Source organism: Penicillium hispanicum (genome assembly GCF_028827665.1).
Source record: "Penicillium hispanicum strain IBT 35686 chromosome Unknown utg000005l_segment0_segment0, whole genome shotgun sequence".
Lineage (NCBI taxonomy): Eukaryota > Fungi > Ascomycota > Eurotiomycetes > Eurotiales > Aspergillaceae > Penicillium > Penicillium hispanicum.
In genome coordinates this window covers 2,231,217-2,252,519 of record NW_026623197.1, presented here as the reverse complement: position 1 = coordinate 2,252,519, position 21,303 = coordinate 2,231,217, and the positions used below count along the sequence as shown (strand labels likewise).

Sequence of the window (21,303 nt, the reverse complement as noted above, 5' to 3'; positions counted from 1 at the left end):
TAACCTTGTTTGCAAAATCGTCGCCTCGAAGAATCGTCGCCTCGAGGATGTAAGAACATCCACCACCTCTCGCTCTCCCACCGGTCGCAGCAGAAACATCTTAAAGATGCCCTCGGGGAGTAGAGTACATACTATAATTGAGGTTGGATTACATTTTCCTCCACTAGGCCTATGATAGCAGGAGAGGCGTCTTTTCACCAACTGCCAGGAGAAGTGATGCGAGGCGTCGCCAACTGTCTATCATCTTTCTCGATTACAACCCACTAGGGCTGTTTGGGCCTGTATGGTATGTAATCATGTTACACTCTGTCATATCCGAGCCGCCGCGATCTTCACTCCGCAACTGCGAACTTTCATCCCGGCTGGTCTTCCCCCAGGCACAGGAGGATGCCGAGCCAACCACGGTCGCTACCGCGGTCATGGACATCGACATTAAAGCTCCCGAAATCGACGTTTCCGCCACGCGTGTCACTAGCCGATCAGACGAAGTACCTAAAGCGCTGCACCGACGATCTCTATGCCTGGCAGCAACACAACCGACGAGCGGCGCAACGCTTCGTCCTCCACGACGGGCCCCCGTATGCGAATGGAGAGCTGCATATCGGACATGCGCTGAATAAGATTCTGAAGGACATTATCTGCCGGGTCCAATTGGGGCGTGGGAAGCTGGTTCGTTATGTGCCCGGGTGGGATTGTCATGGCCTACCGATCGAATTGAAGGCGTTACAAGGGCTGCGGGACATGGGCGTGCAAGATGGCATTAGCTCTGCGACTATTCGCAAATCTGCGCGGCAGCTTGCCAGGTCGACCGTCAAGGAGCAGATGAAGGGCTTTCGCGGCTTCGGGGTTATGGCTGATTGGGAGAACCACTGGAAGACGATGGACAAGCAGTTTGAAATGCGGCAGCTAGGCATCTTCCGTGAAATGGTTGATCGCGGTCTCATTTACCGAAAATTCAAACCGGTCTACTGGTCACCGTCGACCGGAACTGCATTGGCAGAAGCTGAGCTGGAATACAAAGATGACCATGTCTCGACAGCCGCTCTGATCAAATTTCCCCTCGTCAAAATCCCCGAACATCTCACCAAGGACCCGCTCTTGCAGTCAAAGGATTTGAGTGCTGTCATCTGGACGACCACTCCTTGGACCCTCCCAGCCAACGCGGCTATCGCGGTCAGCGAATCTTTAGAGTACACCATTGTCCAGTCCGAGAAACATGGCCATCTGCTTGTGGCGCAGTCTCGCTTTGAATATCTTCAGAGCATGCTGAAAGAAGAACTGACTGTCGTCGTTCCTTCGATCCTCGGGTCGGAATTGGCGGAGAAGACGACCTACCAAGCACTCTTCAAGGGCCCTAAATCCGAGCCTCAGCCGATCATGGCTGCAGACTTTGTTACAGCCGACTCCGGCTCGGGACTGGTTCACTGTGCACCTGGGCATGGTATGGACGACTACGAGGCTTGTCTTGCACGCGGTATTCCGGTATTTGCGCCTGTCAACGACGAGGGCAAGTTTACAGAGAAGGCGATGCCGCACGACCCCACACGTTTGACTGGGAAAGCAGTCTTGGGCGACGGCAACGATGCGGTTCTAGAATACGCTCACTCGCGCGGCCAACTACTCGCCCAGCACCGCTACGAGCACAAGTACCCCTATGATTGGCGTTCTAAACTCCCAATCATCGTCCGGGCCACCGAGCAATGGTTCGCTGATGTGGCCGATATTCGTACTAGTGCCCTTCAAGCACTGGAGGATGTCCGATTCGTTCCTGAAGCCGGCAAGCACCGGCTGGAGAACTTTGTGAAAAACCGTAGCGAGTGGTGTATCTCGCGCCAACGTGCCTGGGGCGTTCCCATCCCGGCCCTCTATCATCGCACCACGGGTGAAGCCGTGCTCACGAAAGACAGTGTGTCTCATATCATGAACACCATTGAAGAACGTGGAATCGACGCCTGGTGGACAGACAGTACGGATGACTCGGCTTGGGTTCCCGCGTCGCTGCGGGACGACCCAGTTGGCTACCGACGTGGGACAGATACCATGGATGTTTGGTTCGACAGCGGCACCAGCTGGGCCGAGATTGATGCCCCAGAACATGGCAGTCACCCGGCAGACGTCTACCTGGAAGGCACTGACCAGCACCGTGGCTGGTTCCAGTCTGGTCTTCTGACGTACATTGCCCACCAGCTCGCCTCCGGTACAACTGGAACGCCTCGCGCTCCCTTCAAGAATCTCATCACCCACGGCTTTACCCTGGATGAGGATGGCCGCAAAATGAGCAAGTCCATCGGCAACACCATTGCACCACAGACAATCATGGACGGGACCCTCCTCCCGCCGATCAAGCCACGAAAAGGCAAAGGCAAGAAGCAAGTCGAGAACCAAGCCCCAACATACGATGCCTTGGGGCCCGATGCGCTCCGCATGTGGGCAGCAAGCAGTGATTATACACGCGATGTAGTTATTGGCAAGCAGGTACTCCAGACCATCCATACGAGCCTCCACAAGTTCCGGGTCACTTTCAAGCTCCTGCTGGGTGCACTCGGCGATTTCCGACCGGATTGTGTCGTGCCCTACGGGCAGCTGCAACAGGTGGATCGGATTGCCTTGAAACACCTCTCGGATATGGTCCTCGCGTCCCAGAAGGCCTCTGAGAATTTCGAGTTTTACAAGGCCATCGCCACGATGAACCGCTGGGCCAACCTCGAGTTCTCGGCCTTTTACATGGAAGCCATCAAGGACCGATTGTACACCTTGGGCGAGGACAGCCGCAGCCGCCGGGCCGCGCAGACCACTTTGTACTATGTCTTCCACCACCTGCAAGAGGTGTTAGGCCCCATCACTCCCCTACTTGTGGAGGAGACCTGGGAACACACACCCGAGCATATCAAGTCGCAGAGCGAGCACCCCTTGCGACGCATTGCCTCTGCCCCTGCTTCGGAGTGGCAGAATCCAGCTCTGGACACCAGCTACCACGAAGTCGTCGCGGTGCACTCGGTGATTAAGAACCTGCAGGAGCAGGCGCGTGGGCAGAAGCAACTGGGCTCGTCTTTGCAGTCCTTTGTGCACCTCGCCCTTCCGGGCGACATCGACGACTCCGTTTTCCGACAGTACCTCTCCGAGCTCCCAGATCTGTTTGTTGTCTCGTCCGTGACCATCAGTCACCCCGGCGAGACTGTCCCGACCGAGATCACCGAGGCAGAATGGCAGTACGAGCAAGAGTGCGAGCTGCCTGATGGACAGAAGGGTGTGGTGCATGTCTACGCGCCTCAGGCGTCCAAATGCCCTCGATGCTGGCGATACGCTGTCCCAGAGTCGGCGGCGCCCGAGTCCATCTGCGATCGATGTGACACGGTTGTCGATGGGCTCGAGGCTTAAGAAGCATTACGGAGGATCGGAAGATCGGGGTCCTAACCATTGCATGAATATGGCATTCTGTACTATAGATAATCTAGCCTTGTATGATATGCGTGTCTATCCACTCCCATCTGTGTCTCAGTGCAATCTAATTCCAGGTGAGCCAAAAGCTCATTTATTCACCAGCTCTGGCTTACGGCAGTCTGCTGTGCTCCGTTCGAGTCCGCATCAAACAAGGCGTAGAGTTCAGTTCCACCGGTGGCGATGACGACAACCTGTCGCCCAAATCCTGATTTCATGACACGTCCCGGCTTCACACCATCGCCCCTTCACAACACCTCTCCTTCTCTCTTCTCCCAAACTCCTCAACTCACTCCTACTGATCATGATGATTGTCCCTGGCATTGATAACTTTCCCACCATCACCATGACGGCCACGACAACCTCAGTGGCACCCATCCCCACGGTCGTGCCGGGATCTCCGCTCTTCCAGGAGCTCCACACCACGGGCAAGCGGACACTCTGGTGGGTGCTAATATCAACCAGATCCAGATTCAAATAATCACTAAAATAACTAGGGTCGTGGTGGTACTGATGGGCATCTCCTCACTGGTGTTCTACTCTCTCAACGCTCGCGCGCCACTGGTATCCCCTCCCTGCACTCTCCAATGCAATCACGCTTAAGCTACGCAGCTAACCCCACAACTCCGCAGGCCAAGCGGGTCTTCCACACGCTAAGCGCGCTGATCACCACGATCTCCTTCATCACCTACCTCGCCCTCGCAACGGGCCAAGGCATCGCCTGGAAATACGCACACATCCCCGAGCCACACAAACATGTCCCTGACACCGCTGCCGACGTCTTCCGCCATGTCCTCTGGCTGCGCTACGTGAACTGGGCGCTGTCCACGCCGCTGATCCTCATCAACTTAAGCCTGATATCCGGCCTCCCCGGTGCAAACCTCGTGGCTGCCATCGCGGCCAACTGGGTCATGCTGGCGTCAGGCATCCTGGGCTCGTTCGCCGGCCACATGCCGCAGCGCTGGGCGTGGCTGGTGCTCTCTTGCATCGCGTACCTGGTCACGCTGCATCACGGCGCATTCCATGCACAGCGAGCAGCGCAGAACAAGGATGCGCCCACCCGGCGCTTTTTTGGGGCATTTTCGGGATCGGCGTTTGCCGTCTTGGCTCTGTATCCTATGTATGTGTTTCTTTTTGGTTTCTCTTCCTCTTTCCTTGTGCTTTGCAGTGTTGCAGGTGACTGTGTTGAGCGGTGCTAACTCCCATTCTGCAGTACCTTTGCAGCTGGCACTTTGGCCCTGAGGATCAGTGTGGACGTTGAGACTATCCTCTTTGCAATCCAGGATATTTTCACCCAGGGTCTCTTGGGATACTGGCTTCTGCTTGCGCATGATAGCTCGCAGGGCATGTAAGTTGAGCGGCAATGAACTGATGATTCAGTCCTGGCTTGCTAATCGACCTTGCAGTACTCTCCACCTGGATGGCTTCTGGTCTCAGGGCTTCGGAAATGACGGAGCTATTCGTATCCCAGAGGAAGAGGGTGCGTAATATGCCAAAGCGGGATCTAGGCTGTATGTAGGGATGCTATGTGCTATCTACTGCCGACCGACTCTATCAGAGAGCTCAGTACGTATCCGGGCAGACAGTGCTCTTCAGATTGCCGGAACAAAAGCATGCACACTTGATTATTGCACGCCACTTGGCTATTTTAAACTGGGGTTTCTTCGGCTTTTCCAGGGGTGCTTCAATGCTATGGTTACCATTGCATTTTGAAATTCAAAAATACTTCCAGATTGCAGGACTATCATTGTCATCAGCCCGCTTTTAGCCATCCCGCCTTTGTAGGGTATCCACACATCTGTTCGGGGCTTTCGTTGCCGTTATTCATTCCTCGTAAATCGTCCAGCCATTTCAGTTCATATCCATAGGAGCAAAGCTCACGATGATCCATGTATCCACTGTAGAACATCAAAGGACCCATTGATCTTCCGGGGAGCCTACATACTGTCCAAGCGGAGCCTTGGCCATCTCCTTCCCATTGTTCAACTCCACCACCTTCACGTCCTTCTGCATGTTGATATTAACAATACCAACAGGTACGGTTTCCAGATCAAGTCTCCGCGGGAAAAGCACGAGAACATGCTTCATAGAGCTCGGCAGCCAGAAGCCAGCATCAATGCACTGTCCCTTGAATTGGATGCTGCGCAGCTTGTCGGGGTCAAACCACTGCAGGAAAGGGTCGGCATCAACAACAAATCCGCTGAGGGTGAGTTTCTTGATCGAGAGACGGCGGGAGGTGTTTCCCATAGCCAGAGCGCGGATCTTGGCCATCTCCATGCTGTACTTGTCCAGGTACTCGCCGTAACCGATGTCCGGGTGCAGCTCCCCATCGCCGCGGCGACCGCTAAACTGGGATTAGCATCTTGTGGATCGTTTGTACGCAACAACCATATATGTCCTAGGCTCCGATACCAAACTTACTTGTAGATCGGCTTGGCCGACGTTTTCTTATCCATCTTCCATTCATCTTGGATCAACTTCCAGTCAGCCGCACGCTCCGAGCTAATGATTTCCGGTTCCAGCGCCATGCCCAACTCCAACTCATCCAGGTTCAAGTTCAGCCACGCAGCCTGCCAGATGTAGCTCTGATATGACTGCATCATACCAACGAGCTTCAGCGAGCTCAGGCCGAGGAACTGGCAGAGGGGTTTCAGCTCCATGATATCAAGACACTCCATCACCTGCGCATCAGGTGCATTCGGCCAAAACAGGTCCAGCCCCAGCGTCATCTTGTCACGAGCAATGTCATCCCAGGCTACACCGCCACGGAAACTCAGGATTGGCTTCGCCGGCGTGGCGGTCTCTGCGACTACAAGCATAGTGAAAGGTTCATCTTGCACGGAATCAGTGGGAGACGCCAGCACTTCGATCTCCTCGATGGTAGGCTCCTACGGGACGTCAGCGATCATGAGCGGCGAGCACATCAGCGCACGAGAAGGCGGTCATCATACCGTCTTGGACTTGATTGGCGAAGGAGAGCGTGCACGACGAGTGAAATCCAGGAGCCGGGTTGGAGCCGTGGTCACAGTGGCCCGACGTCGGAGACCAACGGGCAGGCTCAGATGGCGGCGCTTCCTGGGAGTCGCAGTTGGAGTGTCGTCCGAAGAAGAACGAGGACGACGCTCGGGGCCCAGGTTGAAGGGAAAGCGCTTGGGCAAGCTGAGGTCGAGGTCTGGAAGAGAGTCAGCCATGGACATCAGAGACAGGTCGAGCTTCGATCAAGGGTTCTTACGGATGTCCAGGCCTTTGCTGAGCTGTGCCTCATAGTCGCCAGCATCTTCCCAGAAGCCGGGACCCAGTAGCGTGTCCTTCCAGTGGTCGGGGTGCTCGTCCATGATGAATGGCACGTATTCGGAACTTGGTTGGTATGGGATGAGTGGAGGGAGAAGGGTTGCGATGAGAACAAATACCAGGGAAACACTCTCGATGATCACCTTCAGATTCACCACGGCTCTCATCGCTGCCTGGAACAGTCTGGATGGGGAAAGCGCAACGAGCAATCGACGACACCTTCCCTTTCTGGTCGTATTTACCTCCTCCCAGAACGAGCCGTCAGCAACTCTGAATCGGGCATATTCAGTGAGTTCTACATCGGCGCTGATCGTCGATCCGATTTGCTTTGCGACGGGACTGCGGAGACACTGACGTCTAACTCCAGCCATGACGTGCCTCTATTGGTGCGTGCGGAAGTATAGAGACCTCAACCAACCCCAAGTGTAAGCCATGCTCCATCTGCAAATGGAGAGCACGTCACTACTGGAGATATTTTTCAAGTCAACAGGGCCTACAGTACAAGCACAATAGACTGCTGGTAGAGATGACTTCGCTATTTTGTTTTCCCTTCCCGTTGTTAAATACATCCATGGACACCCGGAGCCGAGGGGGAATCACCCGCAAGCCACTTTTCGTCTTCCAGCGGACAAGAGGGTTTTAAAAAGGGTAAAGAAACTCGGAACTAAATCATGCGTGCGTCACGAAAAAAACCTAATACTTCTTGCCCTGGCGCAGGACATCACCGAACTCCTCCAGAGGGCTCCGGATGAGCTTAGTCTCCTTCCAGAGGTTGGGGGTGAGGAAGCCGTAGGTGTTGACGACGGCGACGAAAGTAGCCTTGAGGGTGTTCTCGAGGGTCTTGGTGGAACCGGAGGACGAGGTGTAGGCGTCCTGGACACCGGCGAGCTGGAGCAGACGCTTGACGGCGGGGGAGGCAACGAGACCGGTACCGCGGGGAGCGGGAATAAGCTAGAAATTCAGAATTAGAGCCCGCAGGTAGTTTGCACGGGAGTTAATAGGGCACATACACGGACGGCAACGGAACCACACTTGCCACTCTGCTTGACGGGCAGAGAGTGAGGCTCACCAAGGTTGGTACCCCAGTAACCTCTCCGAACGGGCAGGACAGCGAGCTTGGCAATGGTGATAGCGGCGCGGATGGCGGTAGCAACTTCCTTGGAGGTCTTGATACCGAGACCGATGTGGCCCTCGGAGTCACCGATGAGGACGATGGCCTTGAAACGGGTACGCTGACCGGCACGGGTCTGCTTCTGGACGGGCTTGATCTGTAGGTTGCAAAGGCCCATCAGCACTTCTGCTCATTCAATTATTGCACTCCAGCAATCCCACTGCTTCCCGCAGCTCAATCGCATTGTGTGCATTGTTGCTGCGTATCGCATCCTCCAATTTCGATTTCCAGGCGTATGTGCGGTGTGTCGGAGTCGTACCTTCATAACCTCATCCTTCAGCTTAGGCAGGAAGAAGTCCACAATCTGGTACTCCTTGATAGGCAGAGAGTGCAGGTAGATCTGCTCCATGCTGGTGATCTTGCCGGCCTTGACGAGACGACCGAGCTTGGTGACGGGCTGCCACTCCTTCTCCTCCTGCTTTCCACCACCGCGGCGTCCACGGCGACCACGGCCACGGCCACGGTCACCACCACGGTCGCCGCGCGAACCGAAACCTCCACGTCCACGGGGAGCAGCGTCAGCCATGTTGGATGTATGTGAGGGCGACGAAAACGAAGTTGTCGAGGGGGTCGAATGCGGTCGGAGATTCGTTCGCTATAGGACTTGTTTAGACCGAAAATTCGGGTGGGCTAAGCGAGGCGGGCAGCCCTAGTAGTAGCCCTGAGCCCTATGTGCCCAATGTGGTAGGTGGCACGTGCATTTAGAGTTTATGAAGGGAGCCGGGTCAGCTGACCTCTGCTCCACTGCTTGGGAGATCCAAGTGAAATCACAGTATGAAGTCGAGAGTGAGGTGAAGTCGCAGTCGAGAGCATTGTTAGATGGGACAGAAGTCCTGGACTCCACATATCAAGCATCAGGAATGATAAAAACAGTGCATCACTCCTCAGACTCCAGTCAATCTTACTACTACCTTACTATCTCAAATCTCAAGCCAAAAACAATAAACGCAAGAAACAGAAAATAAGAAGAAAGAAAGAAAATTGTAGAAACCAAATCAAATCTAGAATCGAGCGTTCCCGACCGGGCGGACGCACTTCCCAATCGGGCTATCCGCAAGCTGAACAGGAACCACCTCGACTCCGCAATTTAAAGATGTCATTGCCCCCAGCTCTGGCTTGTTCATCTGTTCTCCTCCCTTCCCTTCGGGTGTTGTTGGTCGTCTGCTAGTCGTTGTCTTTTTTTTTTCTGTTCTATTCTGCTACACACATCCACCATGTTGCGGTGGTATGCTTGGCCCTGTTTCCCCTCGGAAAACAAAACAGAAGCTCACCGCATGCCTTCGGATCTAGGTACCAAGCCAAGTTGGCCAAGTCGCCTATCCTCACAGCCAGCGCAACTAGTGCAGTAGAGCATACCTCAGTCCCATCAATCCAATTCCTCTCTAATGATGCACAGGTGCTGTTCGGCAGCGGCGATGCCCTCGCCCAACAGGCCGTCGACCGCAGGGGTCTCGAGAAGCATGACTTTGCCCGCACCGGGCGCATGGCCCTCTATGGCGGAGGTGGGTCTCGACTATTTTCAATGCTACACTTCAAGTGATCGATAAGCTCACTGATGTCCTCTGCTAGCCATCTTCGGCCCTGCCGCCACGACCTGGTTCGGCATCCTCCAGCGCCATGTCGTGCTGAAGAACACCGTGACCACCACCATTGCCCGCGTTGCTGCCGACCAGGCTGTGTTTGCACCTATCCAGCTAACATGCTTTCTGTCCTCTATGGCCATCATGGAGGGCACCGACCCCGTGGAGAAGTGGCGCAATGCCTTCGTGCCCAGCTACAAGGCCAACCTGATGGTGTGGCCATTCGTCCAAGGCGCCAACTTTGCGTTCGTGCCGGTGGAGCTGCGGGTACTGGTAGTCAATGTAGTCAGCTTGGGTATGTGTTTTCCTTGTGTTTCGGTCTCATTATCGATCAATACTAACAGCTAGCTAGGCTGGAACTGCTTCCTTAGTCTGTTGAACAGCGGTGAGGAGTAAAGGTGAAACTGCGATCTGTCAATAGATACCCTTATGTCTTCGGTCTGCATTGTCTCTCCTGTGCATTGTCATGGGTATTTCTCATATAGATGTTCCCCGGGTCGCAAGTATTTGATTATGGGTCTTGGGCTTATATATACATATTGTATTGATCACTGCATGGAGCATTATTCTGTGGTTTAGACGGTTTCTTTTGGTCTATCTTGCTACCAGTGTTTTCGAAATGAAAATCGAATCGCAATTTACTGGCTTCGAGCCAAAATCGAGTGCAGTTTCGCACGTTCTGGATTCCATTGTCATCGGCATCTTGTACAGCGTTAGGGCTGCACGGCCAATCGGCCCGACTCAAAGAGGCAAGGCATTTTTTTGCGTTGCCCGCGCATCTCGAACCTTGGACTGCAAAACCTCCGTGTCTTCTCTCACACCTCTCACCTTCCTCTGCCTGGAGCAGATACTTTCTGCTGACTTGAACCTGGGATTTTTCCTGGTTTTGACTCCGGTGCATATTCTTGCACACTCTCCCTCCGGATCGGCGCCCTCCCCGGCCCTGAAAATCTTCCCCTCCGAACCGCTTCGCTTTCGACACCCACCGTTCCCCCTTCAACCTTCTCTCACAACCACCCACAATGGCTGCCGTGGCGGAGAATGGCCACACTGCTGTGGCCGATGAGAACACCGCGCCCTCGGTCGCTCCTCAATCGAGCGACGAGGTGGTCACCGTCTTCCACAACCCTGAGAACTTCAACGTCAAGCATCCGCTCATGCACGAGTGGACTCTCTGGTTCACCAAGCCTCCCAGTGGCAAGGTAAGAGTCGCTCCTAGCCAGCCACAGAAGCCCGGCGCTAACTGACTGCTTTCTTAGGGCGACAACTGGAACGATCTGCTCAAGGAAGTCGTCACATTTAGCTCCGTCGAAGAATTCTGGGGCATCTACGTATGTTGCCACATCCCCTCAACTGTCGCCCGACTGGCTCGATCATAACTCTAACGACTCTGATCTGCTTTTCTAGAACAACATCACCCCGACCTCCGAACTTGGCCTGAAGGCCGACTACCACCTCTTCAAGAAGGGCGTACGACCGGAGTGGGAGGACCCGCAGAACAAGCACGGTGGCAAGTGGTCGTACCAGTTCAAGGACAAGCGCTCCGTCCCCATCGATGACCTGTGGCTGCACGCGCAGCTGTCCGCGATCGGCGAGACCCTCGAGGCTGACGCCGATAACGAGGTGATGGGTGTGGTCGTCAACGTGCGCAAGGGTTTCTACCGTGTTGGCCTGTGGACGCGCACCGTGGGCAAGAGTATCCCCGGTGACAAGAATGCCCGCACACCCGCACAAGGCAAGGATGTCCTGGAGGCGATCGGCCGGCGGTTCAAGGAGGTCCTGCGCCTCAAGGAGGCAGACGTGGTGGAGTTTTCGGGCCACACTGACAGTGCGCACAGTGGCAGCACCCGCGCCAAGGCCAAGTACACCGTCTAAGATGGCGGTGGTGGAAGCGTTCGTCTGCATGATACCTAGATGGAGTGATTTGGGAAATTTTCTTAGAATGGGGATTGTTTCTATGTCACAATGGAGAGTGCCTTCTCCCGAAAGAAGTCCAGACTCGGGACGGGGTGCGGCAGGACGAAGAATGGACGAAGAGATGAGAGGAGAAAAAGTCGTTGATGATTCCCAGTCTCTCTTGAGCTCTCCCTGCTGCATCTCTTTTGCAGTTTTTTTTGACAGTGACGACTCTGATTGCTTGCGACATGTATCTTACTCTTCCAAACGCATTTTACGAGGCATATGTCGTTGGCTGTGGTGTCTGGTCTGTGTTCCTTGTATGGTATCCTCAGTAGTATATTCATTTTACCTCTGATGAATTGATGGATGCGCAGCTTGTAGACTGATCTGTCGGGGTGACTGTCAAACATTGAAGCGCTGTAGTCTGATACCCAGGCACTCGTGAGTATATTGGATCTGCGCTCTGTCATTGCGTTTAGAGGAATGACTTTCTGTGCATTGGCCTGATTAAATGGCAATCGTCATAGTCTGATTTGGGATGCAATTTCGGCTTTCTTCTCGTTTCCTTTTATTTGTCTACATAAGGGCAGTATCCAGTTTGGATATAGAAACCGTTTCAGCCACATTGTCTCCGGGTAGGTGACCACAATACCTTCAAAATTAGTTAAAATACCTAGATCAATCTTGCAAGGATTCAGACTTGACGGCAGGTGGTTCTGTAGGTGTTGGTAGCTCATATACCGCGGCTCTGCTTCCGAGATCCTTCGTTGATCCTCCTCCTACCTAGGTAATGCCTTGACTGCATGACAATCTTCAGCAACCTCTAGAGTAGTACAAGATGATCTCAGCAAACCTTCCATATATGACTTGACTAGGCTGCAGTCAAATGTCAGCATGTTTCATCGAGACACTGTCCCCGGTCTTGTGTTCCCAAAGTTCGGACTCCCAGCGCCGTGATTCATTGGAGCTAAGCGGTGGTAGTCAGCAAAGTCACCAACTGTGCTCAGCAAGATGGGGATATGTAAAAAGCTTCGATTTCCCTGCAAGTTCAACTTCCGAAGTTTCTCTTTGCTCCTGGAGAGGTCTTGTCGTATTGTTCTCATCTTGAAGTGTTTGATTTCACGCCCGAGTTTCCAACAAACACACTACGTCAACACATTATTGTATATTTCTGTCTTCAGTTCCGAATTCACAAGGAGCAGACTACAACATGATAGACTGGACCGCGATACCCACCTGGGCTCGGGGGGGTTTCGCCCTTCTCTCCGCCGCCCTCCTAGTGCTATACTGGTACATCCGAGTGCCAGGCGACATGCCGAAAAACATCCCAACAGTCCCAATCTACATATCCCTTCTGGGACTATGGAGCGAAATGGGTCAAGATACCATCTACGACCGCTGGCTGCGCGAACCACTCGAGAAACACGGCGCGGTGAAGATCTGGTTTGCAGGGCGATGGAATGTCCTGGCCACACGACCGCAGTTTCTCGTGGATATGTTTCGCCACGAAGATATATATGCCAAAGCGGGAAGCCAGAAGAAGATCCCATGGAGTGTCATTGCGGCGTTGGTGGGTGATAATATCATCAACGCGCATGGGGATAATTGGAAACTCTATACGTCGATCATGAAGCCCGGGTTGCAGAGACGTATCACCGATTCGACCCCTCTGCTGCAAAAGTCGAGGCGATTTGTGGATATCCTGTTGCAGGAACAAGCAAAACTTCGAGATGGGAAGGGCGTGCTGGTGAATCCGATCATTCAGCGGTGGGCGCTGAGTTGCATGGGGCTCAGCTTTATGAATGTCGATCTGGAGGTATTTGCGCGACTATCGAATCATATCGGAGCCTACTGACAGAAGATCATACTAGGCATTGGAAAATCCCGGACAGCGCCTCGAGGAGCTCCAAACAATCATCAAAAAGACCCTGTTCAAGCCACTCTTCTTCAACTTCCCCGATTTAGACCGATTCCCTAAGCTCTTCCCCCAACGCAGAGTTGCATTTGCCATCATGCAAGAATTTGGAGACTTATTAGTCGAGACCGTCCGAGCCCGGCCACAGGTCGAATTCGAGGCTGGCAGCCCAGAGCAGGTCGTCGACGGACTAGATCGGGCATTGAAAGAAGGCAAAATCACCGAAGAGCAGTACCGCGCCAACCTCAAAGTGACATTTCTCACAGCTCACGAAAACGCCCAGCAGCTCCTCAACTCAACCTTTTGGGAACTTGGAAACAACCAAGCAGTCCAGCGTAAGCTCCGAGCCGAGGTCCTCGCTGCCAACACGCACGACCCGTCCACCGACCTGGTCAACTCCCTGCCCTACCTGTTCGCGGTGGTCCTCGAGCTCCTCCGTCTCTACCCACCAGTCTCCCAGCTGATCAACCGGGTGACCACGCAGCAGTGCGTGCTGGGCAGTAGAGTCCCGATCCCCAATCACACCTGGGTGGGCTGGAATGCCTTCGGCGTCCACACCGATCCGCGAGTCTGGGGCGCCGACGCACGGGAATTTATCCCCGAGCGCTGGGGCACCGACGTCAAGACAATCCAGAATCAGGTGCGTAGCAAGACGACGCAGTGCCACTTCATTGCGTTCAACGCGCACTCGCGGAAGTGCCTGGGACAGGGCTTCGCGGTGCTGCAGATGAAGATCCTGCTTTTCGAGCTGGTGCGGCGGATCGAGTGGAGGGTTGATCCGGCGTATGAACTGAAATTGACTTCAGTGAGTCGGCCTGGGACGGGCGGACCTTATGCGCGAGAGGGTTCGGCTGATAAGTGTTTAGGGTGGGATATTGGCGCCGTTGATGCTTCGTGTCACGGTGCGTGAGAGAGCATGTGAGTCTGCCATGACGGGTTTGCAGAAGAACCCCGCGCAAGAGACCGAGGATCTCTTGTCGCTGTAGTTTCGCCACTCGCTAGATGAGACCGAATCATGTCTTTTGCCTTAGGATGCCGTGGTGAATACGCTGCAGAGGTGATCATGGTGTCGCCACGGGAAGCGCCAGTGTCGACCTCCGACTGGGCAACATTACGATAGAATAAAATGAGACCCTATTTACCCTGAGATCTCTTGATTGGGACGGCATTTTTTAGACATGTCATTGGCAAGAGTGGAATAGTCAACAGCCCAAGACGAGTTGTACGATTCGTCGGCAGGTATGGTGAGCAGCGGAGGTGACACGGCATCCAACTCTCATATTCGAGGGAGTCAGCAAGAGTCAGAGAATCGATCCTCTATATTAAAATCAACTGATTAGCTCAGGAGCTGAAGTTCACTCCCAACTCCTTTCGACCGACGCCGTACCAATGATGGTCTATCATGCGTGACACATTGCCAAAACAGCACTACAGGGTCGGCGTGTTGGTTTTTGAAGGCGCCGACATTCTCGACTTCACCGGCCCAATAGAAGTGCTGTCGCATGCGTCGTATGCTCGCGATTCAGGCGAGGCAAACCCGGTTTTCAAGATCCAGATCATTGCCCAGGTCGCTTCTACCCTCACGGCCAACTCGTTGAATGTCGAGACCGATATCCTTCTAGCAGACGCGCTGGAGATCCTCGCCGAATTTGACATTCTAGTTGTTCCAGGGGCAACACTGTCGACCGTCCAGAACCTGATTGACCGTGGCTCTCCCGAACTCGACCTCGTTCGCAGATACGCAACTGCGCAACCCAAACGCCCGCGCATTCTCTTTTCTGTGTGCACCGGTGCCATCTTATTAGGCGCGGCTGGGATTCTGGCTGGGATTACAGCGACCACCCATCACCAAGCCATCAATGCGCTGCGGGACGAGTGTGCTCACGCCAGCGCTCCAAATACGGTGCCGCCACACATTGTGCATCGACGCTTTGTGGATGGGGGCATGTTGAAAGGAACTATGGTGCAAGTGATCACTGCTGGGGGGATCAGTTCCGGCCTAGATGCGACATTCTACATTGTATGTCGGTTGACGAGCGCGGAGACAGCCTCGTCTATCTCGCAGATCATGGAGTATGGATGGTCCGAGCCGCCGGATTGTGACTGGCCAGCGAGATTTCAATGTATGTAGGTTAGATTGAACTAGATGAGGACCAATTGGGCCCAGTAATTAGAGTAAGAAGCTTCATTGTCGTCACTTTTTGAGGTTGTGCCCATGGTCCTATTATCCGACGATGGCTAAGCGTTTGGTTTGGCAAGACTCGGGGGTCCACGGCGCCGTGCTCTGTTGCATGGAGAGTTCTGATTCGTCTGGCAAGGCTAAGCGTGTAAGTCGTAGCTATTGGAAGACAGTCAAGATGAATTCGTAATGCTGCGCATATGACTGGTTCAACCCGGACCAATCAGCCAAAGTGTCCCTGTCCCTGGCGCGGTCCACATATGGTTTCCTGAGTAGCCGACAATATCGCAAGATCAGATCTTGCCAGTCCCTGTCAAGGACGCGATTCGCTTGCTAAGGTACATAGCGATTTCGGAACGGGTCTTTTCTCAGCCAGGCCCCTGGCAACACAGTGCATCGGGCTAACGCACGTTCGGGGTATTGGTCGACTCCGGGTAGCCATATCCGAGCGAAGTCCCAGGCGGCACAACACCTAGGGGCCACGGTAGAGAGAGACTGCTGGTTTGTTCAAAAGCTACTTGGCGACTGAATTATGTGTTGCTTGCACGTCCGACGCGAGACTCTGCGATACGTGATCTGGGATCGTCTCGCCAAGCATCAAAATGCAACTTTAATCAAATGCTTATATTCGGAGTATGCTGACTCCACCGGGAAGAATCGACGCACCTGCGCTTCCACGCCGACGTTTCCGAGTCGCAGCGGAAGCGTGAGGCGAGCCGAGACTGCTCACCTGCTGACGCACACCCCGAGGTCGGATTGTGAATCTCTTGGTCAGGCTTGGTCGTGGTTGACGATAGGATGTGCCGCACGGCCAAGAGGCTTGGGACGGACGCCCTTCGAGAGGACTAGTCGCAAAACGGGGGCATTGAGCATGGCGCAGGGCGTGATAGGCGGCCTGCTCCGTGGTGGACGCACTGTGGAAGTGTCCGTTCGGTTCTTGCGCTGGTGTCCGTTGCGAGTGGAAGCGAAGTCGGAGCGATAAGGTCTTCGAGGCGGATTATTTATGCGGGCGTCCCCATCCGACTCGAGCGCCGTTTTTTCTCGCCTTTTCTCGTCTTTCCTCTCCTATTCTGCACCTTTGCTTCCCTTCCTCCATCAGCTTCAATGATAGACGGACGCATTTTCCAGTCGTTGGATCGGTCCTCTAATATCCCCACGCGATGACCAATACACTCGACAGCCAGCAACGTCCTTATCTTTGAAACGCGCCGTCTTGGCACGGTCGAGCGAGCGACCATGACTCCACACGCCCATCATCACCAGCATTTGCCTGCCGCGTTTGTTACGAGAGATAAATTACCCCGGAATCACGGCGTGAGCAAAAAGCCCACGCAAGAATCCCTCCCCGAAACTCTGTCGGCAAATCCAGTCTGCCGAGGTCAGGCTACTGCTGGTGGTACAGGATGGAGATGCATTCCCAGGCGGATCGAGTCGTGTGAAGCACGCACTGCTGCCCCCCGCGGGAGAGATCAGCCCAGCGGACTCCGTGGTCACCTCTAGTCCCTCCGTGAGAACTAGACTTGGAGACAAACCCGAAAGTCAAAGCGAGCCGGCGATGATTTGCTCGTTGCCCATTGATAAGCTCTGCACGCGCGGGGGAATCCCCGACGTTGCAGCCAAGTGGCGGAAAGCCGACAATCCTGGCGCGATCAGCCGCAATCTTCTGGCTTGGCTGAATGGTCTACTCTGTATGGCAGATACGGCGGAATCCTTTGCGCAGGCGCAAAACACTCGGTCCTCCATCCGAATGCGGTGTTTCCCAAGCGAACCGTGAAATGGCAATAGCTTGGCGCCAGGTCGGAAGCGGAATGCGAGGACGCTGTATGCAGCGCACTTCCCGCCCACCCGTCCCCGTCGCTGTTCTGCTATTGCTCTGCTATGGTCAAAGGAATCTCTATACCGCTTCACAAACAACTGTCAGTGGGGATTTTTCTGACCGAGGTCACGATCTAATTCTAATTCCGAGGATTCACCATTGGATTATTTTTTCCACCCCTTGCATTCTCGCGGAGCCCGGCAGTGTTTCCGACTTCATCAACTAGGGATCCAGATCGCGCGGCGGCTTGGCGTTGCCACGAGGCAATCCACTGCGGCATCTGGATGAAGCCCGGCTGCAGAAGCAAATTTTCCTTCTGCGCGTGTCACCGGCCAGCTCCGACAGGACCTACCAGCGTGATTCGTCCACCAGATAAGGGTGGAGGCATGTCGGCCCTGACCTTCCAGAACCCCCGGACCATCAGAACCATGCATCGCCTCTGATGGCGCGCCAAGATCGCTGGTATTCGTGTGCACATCCTGCGCTGCTTGTCATATCTCTGGTCTTGGACGCTTCCGTCTGTGTGCTGTTCTGGGGTTACATTGATAGGCCTGACATGGGCGAACGGTCATTCGCTCCGGCACGCCGGACAATTGCCGATCGCATCCACGGTTGAAGAGAGCTGGAAACAATGGGTGGTTCTCCCTCGCAGATTGCCTTCTAAGTGGGACGTCTGCCCTAGCTGCCGTACTAAGGAGGCGCCAGTCTCGTGTGGTCTTGTTGGTGACTTTCTGTTTCGGTTCATGCGCAGATAAGAGAGACCGACGAAAAACCCCCCACCGCGACCTCGGGTGTTGGGTAATAGAAATCGGCTATATATTATACGGCTACAGTCCGCCTATCCCGCGTTCACTCCCTTCTTCGTCCCTGCGTCCCTCTGCAAGAGAAGATCGCCATTTCAGGACTTGCAACTGCCATGTCTACCGCGGCGCACGAGGTGGAGGTTGAGGTTGCTCGGTATGTATTCCCTTGAGCGCAAGCCCTATTGCTCTGTCCTCTTCCCTGGAACGATATCCCAAGGTTACTAACGGACTGATGTTTCAGACCTCCCGAGTACAATGAGCTTCCCGATGAGCAGCAGGTCACCGTGACCGACAAAAAGGCCGATCTGGATGCGGACAAGGAGGCCAACTCGATCACTGTGGATGGCGAGGAGCCCAACGACACCGAGAAGCGCACCCTGCGCCATGTTGCTGAGAACCTGCCTGTCTCGGCTTGGTTGGTGGCCGTTGTTGAGCTGTGCGAGCGTTTCACCTACTACGGCATGTCTGGTCTGTTTCAGAACTACGTCCAGCGTCCTCTGGATGGCAGCGAGGGTCGTGGTGCTCTGGGCATGGGTCACCAGGGTGCTACCGGTCTAACCACTTTCTTCCAGTTCTGGTGCTATGGTAGGTTGCGTCCATTGGAATGGGGGTTAGAACGAGGACTGACCATTTGCGTCTCCAGTCACCCCCATTATTGGTGCCATTGTTGCCGACCAGTACCTCGGAAAGTATAAGACGATTGTCTGGTTCTGCGGCATCTATCTCATTGGCCTCCTGATCTTGGTCTGCACCTCGATCCCCACCGCTCTGTCACACGGAGCCGGTCTGGGCGGTTTCATTGTGGCCATACTGATCATCGGTCTGGGTACCGGTGGTATCAAGAGTAACGTCGCGCCCCTGATTGCCGATCAGTACAAGCGGAAGAAGATGGCCGTGTCGACCACCAAGAAGGGCGAGCGGGTGATTATCGACCCAGCGCTGACCATCCAGCGTATTTACATGATATTCTACGGCTGTATCAACGTCGGCTCACTGTCCCTGCTGGCCACTCCCTACATGGAGCAGTACATCGGTTTCTGGTCTGGATACCTGCTGTGTCTGTGCATGTTTGCTGCTGGCACCATGGTCCTTCTGCTGGGCCGCAAGTTCTACATCGTGCGCCCTCCCCAGGGCTCCATTATTACCGATGCCTTCAAGGCTCTGTGGATGATGATTGTCAACCGCAACATGGACGCCCCCAAGCCTAGCTGGCAGCTCCAGAACCGCGGGGTTGAGGCCTCGCTGCCGTGGGATGACCACTTCATTGACGAGCTGAAGCGGGCCCTGGTCGCTTGCCGCGTGTTCGCCTTCTACCCCATTTACTGGGTCGTCTACGGTCAATTCTCCAGCAACTTCGTCACCCAGGCCGGTCAGATGGAGGGTCATGGCATTCCCAACGATCTAATGCAGAACTTCGACCCGATCTCGATTATCGTGTTCATCCCGATCCTCGAGACTCTCGTCTACCCTCTGATGCGCCGTCTGAAGATCCCCTTCCGCCCCATCACCCGTATTGCGCTTGGCTTCGTCGTTGCCGCCTTGGCCATGATGTACGCCGCTATTGTGCAGCACCTCATCTACTCCGCCGGACCCTGCTACGGACACCCCGGTTGTGCCGCCTCGGAGGTTGACGGCTCCACTCAGGGCAACCACATCCACATCGCCATCCAGACGCCCGCGTACATGTTCATCGGTGTCTCTGAGATCTTCGCCTCGGTGTCCGGTCTGGAATACGCCTACACCAAGGCCCCACCCTCGATGAAGTCGTTCGTGCAGTCCATGTACCTCCTGACCAACGCCTTCGGCTCCGCGCTCGCAGAGGCCCTGACCCCTGCCGCATTCGACCCGGCCATTATGTGGATGTTTGTCGGCCTAGCCTGCGCCTCGTTCCTGTGTGGTATCTTCTTCTACATCATCTTCCGCCACCTGAACGCCAAGGAGGACGATATGAACGCGCTCGACGCTGATGATTACATGCCCGATGCGCCTCGTGAGACGGCACGGCGCCAGTCACGCCCGGAGTAGACTTGAGATTATCGAGCGTTTTGCACTATGAAGTTGGAGTTGGGTTCGGGATTTCCGACGTACACACTGCATGAACCCGGCTGGAGCGGAGTCTTCCGGGGTTTGGACTGCTGAGCAGACATGTGGGACGAGCTACGACCACTGTTTAATCACTAGTATATATAGCATATATATAATAAATTTATCCATATGTTCATAGGTGATTAAGTGTCCAAATAGTTCCGTAGGGCTTCAGCCGCGATAGAGGTGAGCCAGCTGGATTGTGACTGTTCTATGTAGACGAAGGCGGGTTGTATCAGGAAAGATAATTCGCAAATCTTCTCTAACAAAACAACAGACCACGTCTTGGTCCAGGGTCTTTCATAAGCCTTTGCAAATACCTGGATGGGAGATTTGAAGCGCAGTCTGACCGTTCAGCTGTCCTGCAACTGCACCCACATCCATGACGAGTGGGTAGAATGGGGCCGGATCAGGAATGATCCATAGAGGTACTTGACTGCGCATTGAGGATGTTAGCGTGTCGGCTACATGAACTTTCAGTAACTGATCCGAGCTCTTGATTTTAATTCTCATCAGTGTGTCGGCGGGAAATGTGGACATGACTGCATCGATGCATCCAAGATGTAGATAGGTGGCCCATAATTAGAAGTCAGGCCGGCCATGAGCGCTGGCGCTCGGCAGACGTGGCTTAGCATCACAGCAACATTCTTTCCTGAATGAATCGATTTGGATATAACTGCCTAGCCTCGATGTTAGCCTGGCGGATCGAGATCGGGATTCCTAGACGGCCGTAACAGTCTTCCATATGTAGCGTGCAATCATGACGTGCAGACTTGGGTTGCCACAGGCGGCGCCTAGCCGGGTACCGGTACTTGGCTCACTATGGGCAGATCCATGTTCAGGCAAGTACCCTCTACGCTCGACACCAGTCGCGCGACCGTGGGAAATGCATTCCCTGACGTGAAGGGACCAGCGCTCCACCGCATCGCCGATCCGAGCCTCAGAGGGCGAAAATAGAACAGGGTGCAGCACCAGCCACAACGGCCGTCTGGCTCCACTGCCAGCGCAAGGAGGCTGTGGCCGACGGACTTTTCGCGCCGTTTAAGTTTGACTTGCACGCCAGGTCGAATTGCGCACCCCTGACTATCACCTGTGGCTGCTCGAACCACTCAAAAAAAAATCAAAA

At 54.5% G+C, this 21,303-nt stretch overlaps 8 protein-coding genes across 8 annotated transcripts; 6 read left to right on the top strand and 2 right to left on the bottom strand.

Moving 5' to 3' along the window:
• Positions 1–387: 387 nt before the first annotated feature.
• N7459_006284 (isoleucine--tRNA ligase ISM1) lies at positions 388–3,378 on the top strand (the record flags this gene model as incomplete). The annotated part of the gene is made up of 1 exon (XM_056945468.1): positions 388–3,378. The coding sequence occupies one exon, from the start codon at positions 388–390 to the stop codon at positions 3,376–3,378; it is 2,991 nt and encodes a 996-aa protein (XP_056799803.1).
• A 367-nt stretch (positions 3,379–3,745) lies between these two features.
• Positions 3,746–4,926, top strand: N7459_006283 (opsin family protein; the record flags this gene model as incomplete). The annotated part of the gene is made up of 4 exons (XM_056945467.1): positions 3,746–3,886; positions 3,936–4,558; positions 4,652–4,786; positions 4,845–4,926. 4 exons carry the CDS (start codon positions 3,746–3,748, stop codon positions 4,924–4,926), a joined length of 981 nt encoding a protein of 326 aa, XP_056799802.1.
• Positions 4,927–5,346: 420 nt separating this feature from the next.
• N7459_006282 (uncharacterized protein) lies at positions 5,347–6,773 on the bottom strand (the record flags this gene model as incomplete). Its single annotated transcript, XM_056945466.1, has 4 exons — positions 5,347–5,782; positions 5,860–6,326; positions 6,390–6,610; positions 6,671–6,773. 4 exons carry the CDS (start codon positions 6,771–6,773, stop codon positions 5,347–5,349), a joined length of 1,227 nt encoding a protein of 408 aa, XP_056799801.1.
• A 649-nt stretch (positions 6,774–7,422) lies between these two features.
• Positions 7,423–8,426, bottom strand: N7459_006281 (40S ribosomal protein uS5; the record flags this gene model as incomplete). The annotated part of the gene is made up of 3 exons (XM_056945465.1): positions 7,423–7,680; positions 7,740–7,997; positions 8,160–8,426. The coding sequence occupies 3 exons, from the start codon at positions 8,424–8,426 to the stop codon at positions 7,423–7,425; spliced, it is 783 nt and encodes a 260-aa protein (XP_056799800.1).
• Positions 8,427–9,114: 688 nt separating this feature from the next.
• N7459_006280 (Mpv17/PMP22 family protein) lies at positions 9,115–9,876 on the top strand (the record flags this gene model as incomplete). The annotated part of the gene is made up of 4 exons (XM_056945464.1): positions 9,115–9,125; positions 9,191–9,402; positions 9,470–9,775; positions 9,833–9,876. 4 exons carry the CDS (start codon positions 9,115–9,117, stop codon positions 9,874–9,876), a joined length of 573 nt encoding a protein of 190 aa, XP_056799799.1.
• A 626-nt stretch (positions 9,877–10,502) lies between these two features.
• Positions 10,503–11,355, top strand: N7459_006279 (eukaryotic translation initiation factor 4E; the record flags this gene model as incomplete). Its single annotated transcript, XM_056945463.1, has 3 exons — positions 10,503–10,682; positions 10,740–10,811; positions 10,888–11,355. The coding sequence occupies 3 exons, from the start codon at positions 10,503–10,505 to the stop codon at positions 11,353–11,355; spliced, it is 720 nt and encodes a 239-aa protein (XP_056799798.1).
• Positions 11,356–12,589: 1,234 nt separating this feature from the next.
• Positions 12,590–15,425, top strand: N7459_006278 (Cytochrome monooxygenase xanG; the record flags this gene model as incomplete). The annotated part of the gene is made up of 4 exons (XM_056945462.1): positions 12,590–13,195; positions 13,251–14,099; positions 14,161–14,196; positions 14,721–15,425. The coding sequence occupies 4 exons, from the start codon at positions 12,590–12,592 to the stop codon at positions 15,423–15,425; spliced, it is 2,196 nt and encodes a 731-aa protein (XP_056799797.1).
• A 2,780-nt stretch (positions 15,426–18,205) lies between these two features.
• Positions 18,206–20,117, top strand: N7459_006277 (peptide MFS transporter; the record flags this gene model as incomplete). The annotated part of the gene is made up of 3 exons (XM_056945461.1): positions 18,206–18,246; positions 18,334–18,677; positions 18,736–20,117. 3 exons carry the CDS (start codon positions 18,206–18,208, stop codon positions 20,115–20,117), a joined length of 1,767 nt encoding a protein of 588 aa, XP_056799796.1.
• Positions 20,118–21,303: the final 1,186 nt, after the last annotated feature.